Source organism: Octopus bimaculoides, chromosome 3 (genome assembly GCF_046866305.1).
Source record: "Octopus bimaculoides isolate indiv1 chromosome 3, ASM4686630v1, whole genome shotgun sequence".
In the NCBI taxonomy this organism is placed as follows: Eukaryota; Metazoa; Mollusca; class Cephalopoda; order Octopoda; family Octopodidae; genus Octopus; species Octopus bimaculoides.
This window is the reverse complement of record NC_142930.1, coordinates 114670631-114695091: the sequence shown is the minus strand read 5'-3', so window position 1 is coordinate 114695091 and position 24461 is coordinate 114670631. Positions and strand designations below refer to the sequence as shown.

Below are 24461 nucleotides of genomic sequence, written 5' to 3'. Positions count from 1 at the left end.
CTAATTTTGCTTATTCAAAAGATATAATATATATATATCTCAATTCTTTTATTCACAGGATATAGATATATAAACCTTATTCTTTCTTTCAAAGGATATAATCCTTGATCTTGATCATGACATTGAAAGGCTAGGTATCATTTTCATATTCTAGGTTTGAAATGATAATCATTTTATTTTCATTATTCTTATAATTTGTTAATGAAACAGAAATTTAATTTATGCCCCGCCTCCCCCATCTCAATTTCATCTCCGGTGTAATTATGGCTACTGATTCTGTGATTCTTTGAAAAGAAACCAAAACAGGAGCTGTTTTATATAATCACAGCATTATGGTTCACCAGACATTAAAGGTGATAGAAATAGATAGAAGTGATGAGTGAAGGCTGACTTTGCTCTTCTCTTTTGCACTTTATATTCTTAGATGTTTAGCTTTTAAAATGCTTTAGGATTTACCCAGCTCATATTTCTGACATTTCATGCATTCAAAGCACCATCATTTGATATTTTCTATTCATTTTTTTTTTTTTTTGCTTTCAGTTTTCAAAACCATTCAAAGAATTTTTTATTTCTGATTTTAACTTTCTTGCTTTTTTGGTTTAGTTCCTTTCTTTTTTTATTTGTTAAATTTATATTTTTTTTCCAACTGAACCTTATTAAAGATGTGTGTAATTGTATAAAAAAAAGGATTTTATTGAGAGATTATCATTAATTTGTTTGCAGATTTTATGTAAAAAAAAAAAAAAAACCAAATCAGTTGGAGCAAGTGTGAATACTTTTTTGAAATTTCCTTTTTTCTTTCTCTCTAACATCCTTTATTTTCTTTGCCAAATTCAATTAATTTTGAACAATCCAAAATAATTTGATTTAGGGTCGCTTGTTAGTAATGTTAGATTTGAAACCTTAACAAAGATTTCATCCCCTTGTCTCAGCTGAAAAACTGCTCCAAGGTAGCTAGTGTATTCCCCGAAGGATTTATTATGACCCCAACACTTAGTTATAGAGTTTTGGATCAATGTTTCTTCTCCTCCATGAGGATAGATCAAATTATACCTATAGAGGTAATGTGATAAACTCGGTGAAGTTGTTGATGGCGGTTTTGAGTTGCCTTGTTTGATATCAACCACTTCCAAGAAAGATACTTGGCTATAGATGAAATATACTCCTGTAGATGGAATAACGATTCTACCGTGACGATATTTGGCTCTTTGGATAAATCCAAGATCTCTGTTATAAATCCATTCACCAATTGTTATTTGTTTACCAGGTACTGAAGATAGAGAAGAAAACAGAAATGATTAGTGGCCATATGCATAATAAAAGGAACAATTCGAAATCAATAATGGATGAATGATCAATAATCTTGATTCTAAGCTGTTGTTTCATAAAACCTTTATCATTAAATTTTTTTTTTATTTTTGAAAATTAATCAAAGCACACACTTTATTCCATTAAAAATATGAGCACAAAATAGTCAGTGCATGAACGAATGAATGTGCTTCTTCACACATAAACACCAAGATGAAGGGGGGGGGGTCTGTTATTATTTCCTAATACAGGGGTTAAGTAGAAAAATATACCTCTTTTAAAAGCATAATCTCACATCGGTGTGATTAGGAGTAAAAAATTTGTAGATAAATTATGATTAATAACAGGAAGACTATTTCAAGAACACAACTTTTGTGCTTTAGATGTTGTTTTTGGTAGAGAAGAGTGAAATTAAGATATATTCTTTTCTCAAAGTTATTCAAATTTTTGCTCTTCAATTTAAATAGTTGTAACTTTATTTATAAAAGAAATAAAACTGCAACAATAACCTGACTAATATGAGTTGCTATTTTGTAGTGTTGGATGATACCAGAAATAGTACAAAGAGGATCATAACTTAATACCTTTCCTTAAACTAAAATGCTATGTAGAGGTGCAACTTACTGCTGTTGGCATCAGAGCCACTGTAATTGTTAGGTGTTTTATTGGCATATAGTGCAGAACAAAAAGACTGAAGCAAGCAGAGATCATTTGTAGAAAGAATTGTGTAATGAAACTCTCCAGGAAAAAGTAAGACCATATTTCTAATGTGTTAACGAAGTGAACTTACACCCATGGTTATCATTTACAGCTGAATAAATTGAGACATTTGATTCTCTATCATTCTCTATCAGTAATTAGCATGTGGCTATATTAATTGGCATGCATGTCATCTGATAGCAATTGCAGCATACATGGCAACAGTTTTTGCAGCTATATCCAACATATTTGTCTAATTATTGCGACGGCTGATCACACTTTTCTATATACATTGCTGCACATGAAACCAGATTCTTTCTATGCACAATATTAGCATGTGGTACATTTCCCCATCAAAATATATTAGTGCCTAAAAAACAGATTCATTATCCCTCTGACTATCTCTTGATAGTTAGACTACTATATCATTTCACAATAGTAACCCCTTTTTATTTCTTTAAACTTAACATTCCCTATTTCATAAGGGTCACGTGTATGTTATATTACGTACGAACATAGTGATATTTCACCTTATTTTGGGCAACTTTCTTGATGCCAAATTTGAAACCATTTCATACATTATCAATAATTTTATCTTGTCAATCAGACATTTCATTGTCAAATTTTGACTTATTGACAATCAGGGAATATATTTGCCTTGTTGGTTTTTATAATAGAACAAAACTTAATCGATTTATTCAGCATTTCCACTTATATAATTTGACTTCAATATTTTCTACAATTGTTATAATAACAAACAAAGTAACCAAAGTCCCTAACTATTGAGTTAACCTTCCTATTCAACCTCCACTAAACTGGGTGATTAGCTGAGCCAGTAACAGCTTGCCTGATGATGTTTTTAAAATCTGAAAATTGTTTCTAGTCTTTAAATCAAAAGACAATATTCTCTACAAGAAAGCCACAATTAGAACAACAAATAATTGGATGCTGTTTGACATAAACCAACAAACTGAACATCTGTAGCTCTGGCTTGACAGACATTTAATCAGCTGTCTTTCTGCTGGGAGCCTGTTTCAGTATGACTGATCAGAGTTGTTAAATAACAACAGCTGTAATGTTATTTGTGATGGCTTTCTTTTTGAATTACGGCAATTAATTGGGTGATTTTATTTTGGATACAGTCTAATATGTTCATATGCAGCAGCAACACTGTTCCAGAGTAGGGAACAGTATTCTGTTCTGGAGCTAATTTTTATTTCCAGTGTTTTGGTCCCAAAATTCAATCGTTTTTTTCTCTTTTCTGGCTCTGAACAAGAAGGCTTAACTTTGAGTATAATAATAATAATAATACTTTTTACTATAGGCACAAGGCGTGAATTTTTTTTTGGGGGTGGGGGGGTTATTCAACTACATCAACCTCAGTGCTCAACTGGTACTTATTTTATTGATCCCCAAAGGAAGAAAGGCAAAACCTGATCTTGGCAGTTTTGAACTTAGGACATAAAAATGAGTGAAATTCATTGAGCATTTTGTCCAGTGTACTAATGGCTATGCCAGCTCACTGCCACAATAGTAGTAGTTAATATTGAAGTAATACAGCTGGTATTTCAAGTTTGTTTATCTTGTATGTGTTTGTAGTAAATTTTTTAAAGTTCAGAATTGTTCTGTAGCCTTGCATTTAAATTCAGTAGCATTTGGAATCATATATTATATCCTTCAACCAATGAGCCTTTGTTATTACTATATCAAAAGCTCTAATTGCCAAACCCCACCTTCTTATTCAGGGCCAGGAGATACTCTAGTTTCTAACAGGTTTTGATTCTCTTTAACCCTTTCCCATTCAGATTACTGTGTGTAATGTAATGCTTATTTATTCACATTGTTTCGAATTATGCATCATCTTGTAGCTTTGAGATTTTGATAAATAACTTTTTATTTTTAGAATGACATTGTAGGGTTGGTATAAGAGGCTAGATCTGTCCAGTTTGGATATAAAACAGGTAGAGTATTTTGGCCTGATATGGTTTAAATGCTAAAGGGTTAAAGCTCAAGTTAGATCCACAATAGAATATTGCTCCTGCAACTGGAATAGTGCTGTTGTTATGCATATATCTTACACAAAAAGAAAACAATCCAACTGTTGACCATAATGTCACTCACACATAAACTTTATTCTGTAACCCCCAAATACTTTCTCTCTCTCTACTCTGCTTATTACTGCTACAACAATTTTTCCTTGCTCCTGAGATCCAGTTAATTATACACTGTATCTACCTAGCAATTTCCTCTTGTCACCTACAATGTGTCCTTCGCTGCACCAATTGCCTTCCTCTTCAGGGCATCAGGTGTCTGGAATTTCCTCAGTGTGGTAATTCCTGCAGTTAGTCAAAATGACTAATATCTATTTCACCCAGTCTGCCAGACTCAAATCAACACAGTTGCATAATAGCTAACAGTATTTCCCAAATATAAACCAGTGAAAATTGCTAGAATAACATTTTCACTCACACTTTACACTATTATTACATACTGTTTCACTGAGACAGTCCCACAGTTAAACATGAATTACATTTTTATTTTGCAAGTGTTTATTTTCATTTTGTCACAACAAGGTTATGTGTGGAATTATTGTGGCAGATTTATTTACTAATAGACATTAAAATTGCTAGAGCCACTAAATTCTACCTAGTTACAAGACAAGTTACATAAGAACATGATAAGAATATTTAATATCTATGCAAGATGATGAGAAAACTTTTCACAGATTATAAACGACCAGATAAAGTAGTTTATGCTATCTAACTCTCTGCTTCAAATGTAAGTATTTAATCTCTGCAGATGGTAGTTGCAGCTTTCAGGCTTAACTAAATAAAAACTAACATATATCTTTGCACTCATGATTGCAAGATCGGAAGTTCGATTCCTGGACTGACCAGTGTGTGTTCTTGAGCAAAATGCTTCGTTTCATATTGCTCCAGTCCACTCAATCTGCTGCAGAGTTATTCATTTACAGCTAACCCTCAAGTGGAGGGGGTGGAGATGTTGGTCTGCTCACCTAGCCAGTATAGTGTGACATCATTCAGAAGCTAAAATGATGCAAAGCACATTGTGACCAGTGATGTATAACAATATCTCATAGTCTGGTGGATCATGTGATCATCATCATTTAATGTCCACTTTCCATGCTGGCATGGGTTTGACAGTTTGACTGGAAGAGGTAAACTGGAGAGCTACATCAGGTTCCAGTCTGATTTTGGCATGGTTTCTACAGCTGGTAGCCTGTCAAAATGCCAACCACTCCAAGAGTGTAATGGGTACCATTATGTGTCACCAGCATAGGTGCCTGTTACATGCCCCTGGTGCTCTTGCATGTCACCAGCATGGATGCTTGTTACATTCCACAGGTAGTGCCATTATGTGTCACCAGCATGGGTGCTTTTACGTGTCACCAGCATGTAAAAGCACCTGTGCTTTCTAATTGCATAGCTTCAGGTTCAGTCCCATTTTGATTCACCTTGGGTAAATGTCTTCCACTATAACCCCAGGCTGACCAAAGTTTTCAAAGAAGCCTGTAATATGTGTATGTGCATATGTTTCTGCCTGGACATTGCATCATAACTGTGTTAGACCATACTCTCTCTCTTTACTCTTTTACTTGTTTCAGTCATTTGACTGCGACCATGCTGGAGCACCGCCTTTAGTCGACCAAGTCGACCCCAGGACTTATTTGTTGTAAGCCTATTACTTATTCTATCGATCTCTTTGGCCGAACTGCTAAGTTACGGGGACGTAAACACACCAGCATCGGTTGTCAAGCGAAGTTGGGGGGACAAACACGGTCACACAAACATACACACACATACTTATATATACATATATACGATGGGCTTCTTTCAGTTTCCGTTTACCAAATCCACTCACAAGGCTTTGGTTAGCCCGAGGCTATAGTAGAAGACACTTGCCCAAGGTGCCCACGCAGTGGGACTGAACCCAGAACCATGTAGTTGGTAAGCAAGCTACTTACCACACAGCCACTCCTGGGAAAATCTTACCTAGCTTAGAAACAGGTGAAGGGTGATGACATTACATGTTTTATTTAACAAGTGTTTATTTTAATTTTATTACAACAAGCTTATGTGTGGATTTATTGTAGTAGATTTATTTACTAATAGACATTAAAATTGCTAGAGCCACTAAATTCTACCTAGTTACAAGACAAGTTACATAAGAATATTCCTTAATGAGCTCTGTTCACTGCATGCAAACATGGAAAAGTGGATGTAAAAGGATTATACATATATACATGCACCATATTGACTTTTATATGTCATACCTAATTTTTTAAACTTAACATTGGGTATAAAATAGTGTGACTTATATACAAGTAAATATGGCATATGAGTATATATGTACATATATCACAGTATTGATTATTCTACTGGATGTTGTTATACATCACTGATCACAATGCACTTCTCATTGTTTTAGGTTTTGTATGACACAACCTCACTGGCTTGGCAAGCAGGCTAACATTCCTCCCTGATCAGAAAGCTGTTCTGTCACAGGATGAACCATTTACAGCTGAGTAGACTGGAGCTCAAGAACACAATGCACCACCTGATTTGTGATTGAAACCCATGATCTAACAATCGTAAGTGCAACACTCTAACCATGCCCTTTTACACATGCATGCATGTGTGTGTGAATATATCTACAATCAGCTTCTGGTAAAACCTTGAACCATAGCAACACTACTCACAGGAGATGAATATGAGGTACTGGGAACAGAGTAGCAAAACACACTCCACTTCAAGTTATACTCAAAAGAGATGAATTCTGTACTATAAGCTATGGAAACATTAGGCAATAATACAGTGCTTCTGCTGTTTATAGTAATGAGTTCTTTATCCATTGTGTAGTACAGTTAATATCAAATCACAATCAAATGGAAATTGTAGTTGTGGCCGATACCAGTGCTGCTGGCACACAATAAGCACCATTCATGTGTGGGTCATTGCTAGATCCACCTGACTGGCTCCCTGTGCCAGTGACATGTGAAGAGCACCATTCGAACATGGTCGATGCCAGCCCCGACTGGCTCTTGTGCTGGTGGCAGGTAAAAAGCACCCACTATACCTTTGGAGTGGTTGGTGTTAGGAAGGGCATTCAGATGTAGAAACATTGCCAGATCAGACTGGAGCCTGGTGCAGCTTCCTGGCTTGCCAGTCCCCAGTCAAACCATCCAACCCATACCAGCATGGAAAACGGATGTTAAACGATGATGAAGTATAGGTTATAGACAAATTGCATTGTTAGTGATTGGACATAAACTAGCAATTTTGTTAATCCAATGTCCCCATCACCTTAGTCATCTACAAGCCAGGTCATGCTGGAGCAATGCTTTGAAAAAATTCCTCAAAACCAATCGAAACCCAGTACTATTTTTAGTATTTAGCCTGGTATTTAATTTAGTAGTCCCTTTTGTTAAACTGCTAAGTTAAGGGGATGGAGAAACCAGCATCTGTTACATAGTGGCCACACACACACACACACAAACAGCCAGTTGCCACAGTTTTCATTGATCAAATTCCCTCACGTGGCATTGGTTGATTCAGGGCTATGGTAGAATATACTTTCTTAAAGTGCTGCACAGTGGGACTGAACTGAAAACCCCATGGTTGTAAAGTGAACTACTTAACCACACCTCTACATGTTTTCTTTTGTTGTTGTAAGTCACTTCCAACAAGGCAGTAGCTAGAAAACAGTAATAAAACAAACCTCAAGCAATTACTTGGTCTTGTGGGAGTTACAAAAGAAAAGGAGAAAAGAAATCTAATGAGATACCGCCCTAAAATCTATAAATCAATCAGAACAAGATTTAAAAGAATTAAGATTATATCAGAGAAATGAGAAGGAAGAGAGTTCTATAAGACAGCTATTTGAGAGAAACTGCTGGAGAGAAACTCTTGAAGCAATTGGAAACAACAACAACAACAACATTGAAAGGAAGAGAATTAGAAGGATTGTGAGTCACTTGATTAAAGAAGAAGCATAAGAATGGAAAAAAAGAAAAAGGAAACTCATGAGAAGGAAAGTTCAGCAGAACAGGTACCATGGAATAGATAGAAAGAATGTCCCAGTGCTGAGAGAAGGGTTAAAGTTTAACTTCAAAAAATAATAAACAAAGGTGCAGGAGTGGCTGTGTGGTAAGAAGTTTTCTTCCCAACCACATGGTTCCAGGTTCAGTCCCTCTGCATGGTATTTTTAGCAAGTGTCTTCTACAATAGCTTGGGGCCAACCAAAGTCTTGTGAGGCAGAATTTGGTAGGCAGAAACTGAATGAAGGCGGCGAGCTGGCAGAAACGTTAGCACGCCGGGCAAAATGCTTAGCAGTATTTCGTCTGCCGCTACGTTCTGAGTTCAAATTCTGCCGAGGTCGACTTTGCTTTTCATCCCTTCGGGGTCGATTAGTTAAGTACCAGTTACAAACTGGGGTTGTTATAATCGACTTGATCCATTTGTCTGTCCTTGTTTGTCTCCTCTATGTTTAGCCCCTTGTGGGCAATAAAGAAATAAGAAACTGAATGAAGCCTATCATGTGTATGTGTGTGTTTGTTCCCCACTATTGCTTGACAACTGGTGTTGGTGTGTTTGTTTCCCATAACTTAGAGATCAAGAGAATAAGTATCAGGCTTAAAAAATTAATAAGTACTGGAATCAATTCATTTGACTAAAATTCTTCAAGGTGGTGCCCCAGCATGGCCTCAGTTTAAAGATTGAAACAAGTAAAAGATAAAGGAAAAAACAATGTTAGAAAATTGCTTTTGAACTGGATCAAGAAGGGAACAAACACCAGCAGAGGCAACAGCCCATATTTGAAAAGAGCAGCCAACTCTCCCTCAAATACCAGCTTACCATCTTAAAGTAGACAACTTGTTTTTGAGCTTGATCAAGGAAAAGAAGAACAGCAGATGTAGTATTAGCCAAGGTATGAAAATAGCAGCCAAATCTCCCTCAAACCATAGTCTGAACTTGATTGATAACAAAAGGAACACTTGAAGATGCATCAGCTCAAATGTGAAAATAGCAGACAGTTCTCCCTCAAATACCAGCTTATCTTAAAAGTAGACAACTTGTTTTTTTGAGCTTCATCAAGGAGAGAAAGAACACCAGTCATAATGTGAGCCCAGATAAGAAAATAGCAGTTAAATATCCTTCAAATATCAGGCTACAATCTCAGACAAAAGATGCATTGAAGAGAAAAGGACAGGATTTTCAAGTTAAAGTGACTTTAATCATGGGGGTCTCTGCAGTTAGGACTGAACAGGGACTGAACAGCAACAACATGGCCATCCCTACTTAGTCTTGATGATTTGTACACTGTGTTTACCAAAGGAATTTTCACTAAGCCAAAGATTTCTAAATTATAAGAAATAAAGTCCTTGAAATCCAATCTGACATATTTGTGTTTAACTAAAGCTATAAAAGGAAAATATTTGGATGAGATAATCTACTTTAGCTGTGGAATGATAAAGTTGGCTCAATGTTGTCAATATTCTATAAAACAACCCCCCCCCCCCAAAAAAAACTAACATCTATCACATTGTGATGATGATGATGATGATGATGGTGGTGATGATGATTATTATCATCAAATTCTAAAATTGTGTTTGTTTAAATTCTACTTCTCATAGTCAAATATGACGTTACTACATGTTAAATGGCATCAGGTTCTGTAGAAGAGAAGAGAGTAAATAGTGGAATTATGTTATCACTATTATTTCTTTCTTACTTCTATAGAGATAAATTAAACTAACACAAACAATTTGATGTGCACATACCACATACACACGCATACATACACACACACACACACATATATATATATATATATTTACTAAAAAGTTTTGTCTGCATAAGAGTGGAGTATATGTGACTGTATACATATGCGTGCATGTACACTCACTCAAATACTTTTGTGTGTATATGAATTTATACATTTACAAAAATATTTGTAAGAGAGTGTGAAAATATATATATATATATATATATATATATATATATATACATATATACCCAAATACTTTAGTGTACATATGTATTCATATATTCGCAAAAATACTTTTGTGAGTGTATATGTATATATATGTATGGGTGTGTGTATATGTATATATGCATATACATATATATACATATATACACTCACAAAAAAGAACATTTGTAAATAGAAGCAAAAACGATGTCGAACAACATTAATATTACCATTGTAGCAATAATGGAACTCTTAACTACGAAATAAAGTGATACATGAAAGATTTTCAGAGTCTACATTAGAGCTATACACACCTCAAGCTGTATATGTGTATATAATACGTATGTATGTGTATACATACCCTTCCTGGTTATATCTGAAGGAAACAGGAGAAGTGGGGAAAAAGCAGAGAAAAATAAAATAATAGAATTTTGAAGGTGATTGCCTATTACTAACTTTATTTATTGCTGTCTCTCCTACTACATGAAAGGAAATATTTAATATCAAAAACTGCTAGTGTTTCATGATACACACACACACACACACACACACACACTCTGTATGTGTGTGTGTGTGTATGTGAGAGAGAGAAAGAGATAGATACATTATGCAATTTACCAGAAAATAAATCTAGTAATGTTGACAAAATGTAATTAAGCAATGATAAACACACACATGTATATATTTATACACATATATATGTAAACTCACACATGCACACACACACACACACATATATGTTAGCATATGTGCATATATATAAATATATATTGGCATATATGCATATACACACATATGTACACATACATGTATATTCATATATACACATACATGTATATTCACATATATGCATACACACAAACATGTGTGTGTGTGTTAAAGCAGATAAAGACAGTTTTCTCTTTCCACTCCATAAACACTAGTTGGAGGTTTCTGGAAGGAAGTTTAATATTTTAGATTATCTAATTTATACAAATTTCAAAAGAAATATTTTCAAACAATAATTTTACTCTCACCCACTCTTTTATTTATTTAGCCATAGCAGCTGCAAAAGCGGCAGCAGTAGTAGTCCTACCATCATCATCATCATCGTCATCTTTGTCTCTGAGGCAATAAGGAGCTTTGATGGTGTTGCTCGGCATTCTAGAAATAGCAGTTGAGTCTCCTTCAGATAATCACACACTATGTTAGATATTGTCTCGGATACAACTGAGTCTGAACATAAAGCTGTGATGAAGCTAAAAGGTTCCACCCAGGGCAGTTTTTGAGTTTGCTGCCCCTTCTCCCAGGCCTCCAAGCATTTACAAACCTACACAGCAGACCCAAACATGCTGCTCATGGTGAACCCCAATCTTTGATTTTCTTGAGCTATGCTATTAATATAAGGTAGGATGGTTGTTATTGGAACATCTTTGACCAACAGACCAGTGATTCTTAATTAGGGTCCATATGGTTCTTTGGGGTTTCCAGATAGGATTTTGTTGTTAAAATTTATCTGCAATAAATTGGTTATACTTCTAAAATATACAAAATATTTTAATAATTATTTCTTTTCCAATTTCTAAGAATATTTAGTTATGAAAATAAAATAGGATCCTTTTTAACATTGAATGGCTACGTGGATCTTTCTTTTTTTTTTCCTTTTCCTTCTTTCAGTTATTTGACTGTGGCCATGCTGGAGCACCACCTTTAGTCAAACAAATTGACCCCAGGACTTATTCTTTGTAAGCCTAGTACTTATTCTATCTTTTGCCGAACCACTAAGTTATGGGGACATAAACACACCAGCATTGGTGGTCAAGTGATGGTGGGGGGGGGGGGACAAACAGACGCACAAACACACACACACACTATGGTCTTCTTTCAATTTCCATCCACCAGATCCACTCACAAGGCTTTGGTCAGCCCGAGGCTATAGTAGAAGACACTTGCCGAAGATGCCACACAGTGGGACTGAACCTGGAACCATGTGGCTGGTAAGCAAGCTACTTACCACACAGCCACTCCTGTACCTATATACACACAGACACTCTTCCACATATATGAATCCTATTTTACTTGAGCAAAATAGGATTCAAAGGGATTCATAGGTTAAAAAAAAAAAAAACAAAACGATTGAGAACCACTGATGTAGACCAACCAGTTAAACATGAGAAGATGAGAGAGAGAGAAAGAGATGGGTAAACAAGGAGAGAGTGAGAGTCAACAATGAGTGACAGGGGAGGTTTTGAGAGAAGAGAGCTTGTTAGGGCTAGCAATAAACAATGGCAAATGGAAAAGAGGAGTGAACCGAATATGGGTAGCATATTCAAAGTAATTCTATCTCTTGTTGCACAGATGGCATAATAGAAGAGACATAATGATAATGAGGAGGAGACACATTAATAAAAAACAAGGTGAATGATGAATGAGAGAGTAATGACAGAAAGATTTTACAGGAATACAAGATGCAGCTTTGTTTTATATATATATATATATATATATATATATATATATATATATATACTCTTTTACTTTTTTACTTTTCAGTCATTTGACTGCGGCCATGCTGGAGTACCGCCTTTTTTAGTCGAGCAAATCGACACCAGGACTTATTCTTTGTAAGCCTAGTACTTATTCTATCGGTCTCTTTAGCCGAACCGCTAAGTTACGGGGACGTAAACACACCAGCATCGGTTGTGAAGCGATGTTGGGGGACAAACACACACACAAACATATACAAACACATACATATATATATACATATATACGACGGGTTTCTTCCAGTTTCCGTCTACCAAATCCACTCACAAGGTTTTGGTCGGCCCGAGGCTATAGTAGAAGACACTTGCCCAAGGTGCCATGCAGTGGGATTGAACCTGGAACCATGTGGTTGGTAAGCAAGCTACTTACCACACAGCCACTCCTGCACCTATATATGTATATATATATAACATTGTAGTGATTGCATTGTAATGTGGCATTAGTATCCATTTTGCCCTTGTGGAAAATAAAGAAATCATCTTTGCAATATTTTTACAAGCTCGTCTACGCTGTTGGACTCTATAAAAATAAATATTGCAGAGTATATTTTCTGATCAGGAAATAACAAACAGTTGATAGAAATATTTTTTTAACAAAATTCCCCCAAAATAGCCTCAACTGTCAATAGTGTTTTCGTGAGCTGAGCGCTACTGGGTGAATATATTAGTTGCTTCTTAAGACAGCTGCTTAATTTGGCCAAACTTTTATAGAATAACTGAAAGGAAATGGAACAGTTGATGTATCGGTCTTCTGTCGAATTCATACTCAACTTGGCTTCATTTAGGGACAAGGAGATATGAATGTGTATATGTACACAGAATGTATGGGAGGGTGTTAGAGAGTGGTATTTTGGCCGTTGTGTGATTTTTTATCTTTTATTGTGTGTGTGTGTGTATGTACTTGCATGAGGAAGTGTATGCATAAATGTATATGATTGTATATGGAGAAGTGTGACTGCCATGTGTATGCATAAACAGACATTCACACACACACACACACGTTTCTGATACTGTGAGGATGTGTTCATGTGAACAACTTTGTATGAGTGTATGTATGTGTGTGTGTGTGCGTAAGTGAAAACTTCTTGGCTTGGATAAGTGAGTGGACATATATTTATGAAAATATGCCCGTGTGACTATGTGAACCATGTATAAGCATATATATATATATTAATGAGTTTATGTAACATTATTTGGATGCGTGTGTGCTGGCCTGCCATACCTCAGCCTTATCTAGGAATACACTGTATAACTGAACTATGCAATGGATACTGCTACCGTATCTATGATTAAATTCATTAACAACTATATTCCCTGTCAATGGAACTCATTCTTAATAATTAGAAGACTCTGAAGGCAACAAGCTGGCAGAATCATTAGCATACCGGATCAAATGCTTAGCGGTATTTCATCTGTCTTTAGGCCAATGGTGTTCGCTCTTTCTGCTTTTAGACATGGTGCATCAAGTGATTGTAAAGAGACCCTCATCTTAGATAAAATGGTTGGATATAAGTCTTTAGTATTCAGATTATTTATTCTAATGTAATGCATATTGATTAACATTGTTCAAATTAATCATGCATTAATTCGTAGCTTTGAGATTTCCATGAGGTGATTGTTTAGTTGTAGAATGACAATGTAGGCTAGGTGTGAGAGGCTAGATCCATAATATTTATTAAGGGCCAACAGAACAATAAGGCTGATTTAAAGCCATTATAACAAGAAGGTACATGACCTTGTGGTTAAGGTGTTGTGCTCATGTCAGATCATGGGGTTGGTTCTCGGACTGAGTGGCAGGTTGTGTTCTTGAGCAAAACACTTCATTTCATGTTGCTCCAGTCCACTCGGCTGTAAATGGGCCACCCTGCAGTGGACTAGTCTTCCGATTGGGAGGAATGTTGGCCTGCTCGCTTAATCAGTGGGGTGGCATTGTTTGAAAACTAAAACAATGCAAAGCGCATAGTGACCAGTGGTGTATAACATCTGATAGTCTGGTCAATCACATGATAATGAGGGTCATCCAAAAGTCTCAATATGGACTGACACCATTAGAGCTTTGGACAAAACACCTTGTGGTAATTAACTCCAGCCCTTTATATATTGAGTGCAAGCAACACTGAGGTTGACGTCTTTCATCTTTTTAGAGTGATTAAAAATAATGTGCCAGTCAAATACTAGGGTTGATACAACCAAATATGCCCCTCCCCTCAAATCTAAGGCTTGTACCTGTGTTAGAATTCATTAACAACTTTATTCCCCATCAATGGAAATGGAATTCACTCTTAATATTTAGAAGTCTCTGATGGTAACGAACTAGCAGAATTGTCAACACACCTGACAAAATGCATGGTGAAGTTTCGTCCATCTTTACCTTGAGTCCAAATTCTGCCAAAGTCAACTTTGCCTTTCATCCTTTTGAGGTCAATAAATTAAGGATTAGTCAAGAATTGAGGTTCATGTAATTGACTAACCCTCTACCCCCTAAATTTCAGTCTTCTGTCTGTAGTAGAAAGCAATATTTTGAAGTTTCTTCCAGTAATCATCATCATCATCATCGTTTAACGTCCACTTTCCATGGTAGCATGGGTTGGACGATTTGACTGAGGACTGGCGAACCAGATGGCTGCACCAGGCTCCAATCTGATGTGGCAAAATTTCTACAGCTGGATGCCCTTCCTAACACCAACCACTCCAAGAGTGTGGTGGGTGCTTTTGCATGCCACCAGCACGAGGCTCAGTCAGGCAGTACTGACAATGGCCATGCTCAAAATGGTGTTTTTTATGTGCCACCTGCACAGGAGCCAGTCCAGCGGCACCAGCAATGACCTTGCTCGAATGTTTTTTGTGCCAGTGAAGCGACACTGGTACCGATCACGCTCAAATGGTGCTATTTATGTGCCACTGGCATGGAAGCCAGACAGCTGCTCCGACAATGATATTAGGCTTAAAAACATAACTCCAATGAAACTAGATTAAATTTGGTGTGTTGCTACCATTGTATAACCCTTGTCTGTCTTGAAAGAACAAAATAACGATGAAAGGCATTCCAAGCATGAACATCCTACCTTCTATGTCTATCTAGGATTACACTGTCCAATGAATCCTTCCTTTATTAAAAAAAAAAAGAAATTGGTCCTGGCATGACTATGTGGTAAGAAGTTTGCTTCCCAACCACATGGTTCTGGGTTCAGTCCCATTGTGGGACAAGTATCTTCTATAGCTTTGTGCTGACCAAAGGCTTGTGAGTGGATTCGATAGCCAGAAACTGGAAGAAGCCCATCGTGTGTGTGTGTGCCTCACCACCACCTGAGAACTGGTGTTGGTGTGCTTATATAACTTAACAGTGCCCTTATAGTTTAACTTATATAAAAATATGGTGTCCCTATAACTTAACAGTTCAGCAAAAGAGACTGGCAGAATAAATTCCAAGCTTAAAAAACTAAGTACTGGGGTTGATTCATTCAACTAAAAATTCTTCCAGGCTGTGCTCCAGCATGGCCACAGTCTGAACCTATTAAAAAAAAGGTTGTAATTTTAGAAATACATAGCTGTTATTTCTAGCAGGTTGAGCAATCATGTATACAATCCCTCATTGTCTTGTTATAGTGTTTTGAGTGTATTGGTTACCATCAATCATTAATTTTGTTAGTCACTTCAATCAGATTCCACTACTGCTACTACTACTGTTATGCAACAACAACAACAACATCTGTGGAACATTTATCATTAAAACTTTGATATCTTGATGACTAAATGTCTTTGGAATTTTCTCCAGCTTCTGTAGAATACACTCTAGCCACTACGCATCTCTTCTTTGACTTGCATTGATTTACGGATTTAAAATATGGTCTAACTGACATTTTCAAGGATCACTTATATAAATTTGAAGAATTAAAATGAGATTGAATAAAATAACAAAGATAATAATAATAACAACAATAATGATAATAATATCTATAACTTTAATGCCTTTAAAGATAATTTGAATAAAAGCCAAGATGAATTGAAAGAATATAGTACTGTTTCTGAATAGAATGAAAGACTAAGAACCTGGATTAAGTAAGAACTAAGACTGTTAAAAACTGTTAAAGATTAAGAAATTCTAATGGGATTATCTTGATGCCAACATTCACCTATTTTTCAAAGAGGAATAAAAGGAAGAAGAGTATTATAAAAAATAAAGAAACACCATCGTAGTCTGAGAATTTAATCTTGAAAAGAGAAAAGCAAACAGCTGCCATTGAGATTGCAGTCAATTGAGGAAATTGTTGGTGTGAGTTAGATTCAAATTTTGAGATATGAATATAAGAAATAGAATGATTTCTAAGACTTAATTCTTAGGAAAGTACCAAAATAAAACAAAATCTGAAATTCAATATAAAGTTATATCTATGCTAGTCAGATACAAAACAACTTCTGTTCAATAATAAGCACATAGAGATAAAAATGTCTTGAATTTGAGCATTTTGACTATGTCTACATGCCTGTTCATATGTCTGCCTGTGTGTCTACCCTTTGTGTGCATGTATGCATGTTTGAGTGTGTGTGTGTGTGTAATATTCAGAGATATCTTACAAAATTTTAGATATCTATACAGGTGCAGCTAAAATTCTTCTCAAACAGAAAATAGCAAAATAAGCAAATAAGAAGATAGAATAAATATAATCAGAGAGAGAGAGAGGAGATGGAGAAGACAAAAAACAAATAAGAAATGCCAAACTACCAACCTCTTGACGGCACATTAGATTTTATACTTCCCATCATATGGGCTGCTGGAACATTTTCTTTATCACCTGGAGAATCTTCATTGGACAGCTTAATGTTTCCTGAAATGAAAATAAAAATTATTGTAAAAACATTTTTTTTTTTAGCTATAACAGAAACAAGATACCAGCTTATGAAAAAAAAAAAATTTCCTGAATGATTCCAATGCAGACATCAATTTATAAAGGCAATATTCAGACATCGTTTTATTAATGTAGTAGTTGTTGTTGTTGTTTGTGCCAGCTTGTTGTTGTTGTATCTAGACTAGTCAAACAGTGAATGCAGTAATTCTTAGGACAGGTGGCAGAAAATTGCACAAGACTAACAGACAACAGATATGTGATAACTTGGAGTAGCTAGGGTGCCATTTATGCTAAGCTGAAAATATCAGCAGGAAAACTGTCATGACTCAAAAGGGTTGATAAACCCTCTGTGCTCCTTTTTTGCAATATGGATCAAAGTCTGGAATTAGCCTTTTAAATGAAGGATTACTGTAGGCATATATATTATCAACCATATCAATTAGCTCCTTGTTGCTTATAAACAGTGATTTGGCAAAAATTGTTGAGAACCAGACTATATGCTTTCTCCTTCTGGTACTGTCTTAAAGTAGGTACTACAGATACCTGTCTTAAATACCAGGGCTCAGGAAGCTCCAGGGCTCTTGAATTCCTTAGGAAGTGGGAGATATATGTGAACACATAGTCTAACAGTTAACTGTGGGAGCCCACTCAGTATAGCATTTGGGCCCATGAACACCTACACATGGTTCTGGCCAATCCTTTAAATTACTAAATTAGGAGCTCAAATTTTATTAGGTCTACTGAACTTTACATCTTTTCAGTGTCAATAAAATTAGTAGTAGCAATAGTAGTATATTGTAATCCAGCATATTGCTACTACTTATACTTCTGTAGAAAATTTAACCTTGTCTAGTCAAAGAGCTACTGTAGTCTTCATCATCATCATCACACTCTATGATGCAGTGGCAATGTCTAGGTCAGGAGTTCTCAACCAATTTTTACTCATGGAGCCCTTTGATTCCTATTTTAGTCATTCCATGTTTTAAAACATCCAATTATATTTTTATTATTAAATATTCTTAGGAATTGTATTTAAAAAATCATAAAAATATTTTGTGTATTGTAAATTCATTGCACATAGTTTTTAACAGCAAAATCTTGCATGACCCCCCCACACCAAGGGTCAATGCACCCCCCCCCCATGGATCATATGGACCCCTCCCCCTTGAGAACCACTTGTTGAGGTGAACAGGATAATCAGTTATAAAGCAGATAGCATCATCATCATCATTTAATGCCTACATTTCCATGCTTGCAAGGAACAGCTGGAATTTGTTGAGGTAGATTTTCTATGGCTGGAAGCCTTTTTTTTGGCAGCCTTCATCTGTTTCCAAGTAAGGTAATATTTCCAATGGCCAGGTGTGTTTTTCATCGAAAACTGGAAATGAACATCACTTGTATGATGGTGATGCTTCTTTAAGCTGTCATTTTATGTCAAGACAAAGGTATACATAAACATGCATGCATGCACAACAAGCTTCATTCAGTTTTCATCTACCAAATTCACCCACAAGGCTTTTGTCAGCCCAGCACTATAGAAGACAACACTTGCCCAAGATACCAGGCAATGGGACTGAATCCAAGATCACATGGGCAGGAAGCAAGCTACTTAACTGTACAGCCATGCCTGGACCTATGAAAGATTAGGTTCACTTCAGTGGTGTCTGAACTTAGAATATATATTATCAGAAAGCATTTTGTCCAACACTTAAATGTGTCGGCCAGTCTACCACTTAATTAATTGCCTTCCTTTGAACTTGACCGAAGAATGTTTAAACTCAAAAACCAAAACTGCTGATAAGTAACGATAATACTATTTATAGCAATATGCAGTCGAGCATCTGTGGTATCAGTTCGTGATAGGCAGTTAGATTAAAAATACAGTAAAGTTAAATTTTCATGCCTAAAGGCTTTCATTGAACATTCTAGAACTTCTTGCGGGTGGCTAATAAAAACTTTGGAATTCAACTTTCTTGGGAATTTTGTTTTATTGTGGCCAGAAGCCATATGTCTCTAGATCCATTTTTGATAAGATAATTTTCATACCCTAACTTTATCTCTGAGAACTTATTTCTGTTGTAACTGTTAAGTATGTTGTTATAATTTATAAGAAACATTTCAGCTCTTATTCTTTTACAATTCATTATTTCACATATATATAATCATCATCGTTTAAGGTCCATGTTGAATTCTGGCATGGCTTGCAAGGTTTGACAGGATTTATTGAGCCCCCTGCTTTGGCATAGTTTCTGCAGTTGGATGCCCTTCCCAAAGCCAACCAGTTTACAGTGTGCACTGGGTGCTGGTTTTCATACCACTAACACTAGTGAGGTTGTCATGTAACATGCAAGATGAGAAAAGAACAGGAAAATGGAAAAAGCCCCCTTGAATAAAGGGAGGAAGAAAGTATTTGGGATTTGAGAGGGGAAGAAGGGGGAAGAATTCTATGCCAGGTGTTGAGAGCTAAAATGCGATAGTGGGAGAAGCACAAGTGTCATGTTATAGATACATGGCTATTCTGCATTATATAAGGGTGAGTGGGAGCAGAGCTGGAAAGAAAATGTAAAGATGGTGGTGACAAGATGTCAGAGCAACTCAAAATACAAGAAACTGAGTAAAATAGGGAATACAGACAGTGAGTGTGAGGTATAATGAATTGTACATTAAGTACATTAAAAATGTTTAGTGTTATAAATAAGCATTATTGAAGATAATACTTTCTTTTATATATATATCTCAACATGTAAGCTTAACACAGTGTTACGTTTACATTTTACTTAAGATAAAGAGGTCATAAATATCACAACATCTCTCCATCGAAAGACAATGCAACATTGTAGGGGAGCATAACGAAAAATGTTCATTGCTGCGATTTACTGCACATAACATGAATCCTCTCTCTCAGACACACACATAGATAAATAGATAGATATCTTTACTACATGCAATTGAGGCAGTATTTAATTAAAATACTAGATATGTATGATACTTAATGAATACATGCTGTCAGTAGGCCAGTTACTGCAGTATTTGTTCTGAGATAACATCTCTTATGGATGTGCTGTTAAAGACAAAAGATATCAGAGGGAGACAAAACTTAGTCTCAGCAGCAGCTATCAAGAACACCGGACACATATTTTTGAATGCTTTTTCCAAAGGCACACACTTGCAGCCAGCCAGATGCTCAGATGAGTATTTGTCATCTCCAATACAGGAAACGGTGGATGACTTATTCACTGATGTTGCAAATCGCCACTCAACTGAATAAAAATCTGGTATACACTCTTTTACTTGTTTCAGTCATTTGACTGCGGCCATGCTGGAGCACTGCTTTTTAGTTGAGCAAATCTACCCCAGGACTTGTTTGGAAGCCTAGCACTTATTCTATCGGTCTCTCTTGCCGAACCACTAAGTTACGGGGACGTAAACACATCACCATTGGTTATCAAGCGATGCTGGGGAGACAAACACAGATACACAAACATATACACACACATACATACATATACATATATACGACGGGCTTCTTTCAGTTTCCGTCTACCAAATCCACTCAAGGCTTTTGTCGGCCCAAGGCTATAGTAGAAGACACTTGCCCAAGATGCCACACAGTGGGAATGAACCCAGAACCATGTGGTTGGTAAACAAGCTAACTAACCACACAGCCACTCCTGCACCTACTTTTTATATGCCCATAAAAACTGAAACACATTGCCCATTCTCATGGCCATTGCTGGGATGAACTTTTAGCTTTCTGCAACTTTGTGTTTTTAACAAAGTATGTCCATAAGAGATGTTATCTCAGGACAAATACTGCAGTAACTGGCCTATCAACTGTATATATATATATATATATATATATATATATATATATATATTAAGCATGACATATACATGGTTCTCTAGGTCAACACATCAAATGTTTTAGCTGGTGGCATGAAAAAGGCATCCAGTACACACTGTAAAGTGGTTGGCATTAGGAAGGGAATCCAGCTGCGGAAATCATACCAAAGCAAATACTGGAGTATGATGTAATCCTTTACTCATTGGATCTTTGTCAAACCTTCCAACCCATGCCAGCCTGGAACATGGACATTAAATGATGATGATGTATGTGTGTGAAGAGGAAGATGTATGCAGGAGAATGTTGAACCACACAAAGGATTTCACCTCACAAAGGAAAGCAGCAAATGGTGGGACACTGTGTTACAGAGGAGCAAATAACCAGTACAAACATGGAAAGCAGACATAAAACTGATGACAATGATTACAGATATGAATCTTTAAAAGACCCTATTTGTTTCCCTCTGACAGGATTAACTATTTTTACACAGAAATAGTGAGCACACATTTGTTCTAAATACAAGGCTATGAAATCCTCTACCTGTACACTGGTTGTGCTTCAATCACTTATTCATTGCACGAATGGATAGACAAAGGATGTTAAACAAATATAAAAATCAAAACATACGTCATAAAAACATCAGGAATAAAGATCTAATATGAGGAGACTGTATGCCACAATAAAAGAGCAATATATATGTATATATATATATATATATACATACACACACATACATGTATTATATATATCCTTAGAAGAATAAAGCAATGTTTGTTGAAGTTGGTTTTTGAGTCGCTACTTTATACGTTTCCTCCCAGACGCATAACTCTTGACCATATTTTCCTCAGTATTCCCTTCCCATCATCTTTCATAGAATCTTTCTACCTTGGTAAATAAAATATTCAAGCAAATAGGGGTTTGGCAAAGTATGGGAAAAAAAAAAAAAGAAAATATATACAAAACTTCATAAAGACCGCAGTGGGATAAAAAAAAAAAGAAGACGTTATTTGTAATACAAACAAAGAGAAACAAAATGGATGTTTATTTTATATTATATTTATGTGCCTCATATTGACTACACACACAAAGAAACGGTTTACTGTTCCTATAAAACATCTTTCAAATAAATTGAAATAATAATAATAATAATAATAATAATAATAATAATAATGATAGTAATAATAATATTAACAATAATAAAGGTATTTATTGAGAAATCTATCTGGGAGCAGAATTTTTGTTATACCATTATTTATCTTTGGTTGTCAGGTGGCTTTACATGTTCTGTTTGTTAACAGACTTTTCCAGGCTATGTTTTATTTTATCATCTTTTATGTTTGTTTGAACAATACTTAGATCAGTGATATACCCTTAGTTCTTTTCAAGTTCAACACATTGCAAACAGACCTTCACCATCACTATCACTACCACATACATACACACACACACACACACCTTCTTTCTCCCAAACACATAGACATCCATACATTGAGATAAATATAGAAGCATACATACGAGACAAATACCTACAGACGCATTGACACAAACCTTAATTCCCTCTACACAGAACGGTGGCCAAAAAACAAGTAAACAGGTAGGTATAAATTAATGAGATTAGCCAACTCTTCCTATACTCGCAGCAGAGCTAGTAACCAACAGAGCCCATATATTACATACCTGGTACGACTGGCAAAAAAAAAAAAAGCAACACCAAACACTAAAACCTAAAGAATGTTATTTCTCAACCACCATCACCACCGACAGCATTACCCCCTTAATTGTTTTGGTAAACTGACTCAGAGAAGAGAACAAATATATACAGAAGTATTGCAGTAAAATTGTCATTTAGTACAAGAAAGCTCTCATTTTCAAGATGAGCTTTCTTAGGTTTAGAAAGGAAATCTTTCAAGTATTTATTGGTTGTTTTGACAGACAGTTAGCTTGTTTCGTTATGCTAGTATTTAAACCTAAATGACTTATTAATAAGAGAAATATATGTTGATTGGATAGCAACATTTTGTTTTTGTAAAGAAGAGAATCAACTGAAGGAATGAATAATGATTACAATCCTTTCTTTACTATAACAACAACAACAATAAGACTGAGGTGCTGGCATGGATACAGATGCAGGCATGGCTATATGGTTAAGAAGTTTGTTTTCCAATCTTATGGTTTTGGGTTCAGTCTTAAGGCATGGCACTTTGGACAAATATTTTCAACTATAGCCCCAAGCTGACCAAAGCCTTGTGAGTAGATTTGGTAGATAAAAACTGAAAGAAAGCTTAAACACACACACACATATATATATGTGTGAGTATGTTTGTTTCTCCATGCTTTGACTTTACATAATTGTTGTAAATAAACATTTCTGCAAAAAATATGCCTCGTCATGGGCAAATATTACTTGTTTGGAAATGTAAGGGTTAGCAACAGGAAGGGCATCCGGCCATAAAATATGTGTCATCTGACCCATAGAAGCATGGAAAATTAGACAATAAAATAGTGATGAATTGAGTAATGATAATGAATATGGTTTTCCACGTGTTGTGTGTGTCTGTGTGTGGGGGGTGATTTTCTTCCTTCATTTTCTTACAAAAATACAGAATAAACAAAAGTAACAGCCAGTGAGGGCAATTTGAAAGCATGATGACAACTCTGGAATTATTCTCATTTATTGTCCATTTTCCCATGCTTACATGAGTCAATCAGAATTTGTTGAGGTAAATTTTCTATGGCTAGATGTTCTTCCTATTGCCAATACTCACCCATTTCTAAGCAAGATAATATTTCTCCCCATGGCCAGTCATGTTGTGCATCGAAAATCAGAAACAAACAACATTGCAGTGACACATCTCCATAACTATTACATGATGTCAAAAGAAGAATACACCCACAATTGCTTTCTCTCTCTCTACCACACACACACACACACACACATGGGCGTCCTTCAGTTTCTTATTTCTTTACTGCCCACAAGGGGATACACACAGAGGGGACAAACAAGGACAGACAAAGGGAATAAGTTGATTATATCGACCCCAGTGCATAACTGGTACTTATTTAATCGATCCTGAAAGGATGAAAGGCAAAGTCAACCTCGGCGGAATTTGAACTCAGAACGTAATGGCAGATGAAATACCACTAAGTATTTTGTCCGGCGTGCTAACGTTTCTGCCAGCTTGCTCACTTCCTTCAGTTTCTGTCAACCAAATTTACTCACTAATCTTTGATTGCCCTGGGGCTATATAG

The 24461-nt window shown here is 35.9% G+C and overlaps 1 protein-coding gene across 1 annotated transcript in view; it reads right to left on the bottom strand.

The window, feature by feature from the left end:
* Positions 1 to 590: 590 nt before the first annotated feature.
* Positions 591 to 24461, bottom strand: part of LOC106873185 (tumor necrosis factor ligand superfamily member 10) — a 301855-nt gene continuing 277984 nt past the window's right edge. Inside the window, exons 3-4 of the mRNA XM_014920423.3 lie at positions 17249 to 17347; positions 591 to 1270 (exon numbers count right to left, since the gene is read on the bottom strand). Of these exons, the coding sequence (XP_014775909.1) occupies positions 834 to 1270; positions 17249 to 17347 (536 nt within the window). The 3' untranslated portion in view covers positions 591 to 833. The remainder of the gene's footprint in view (positions 1271 to 17248; positions 17348 to 24461) is intronic.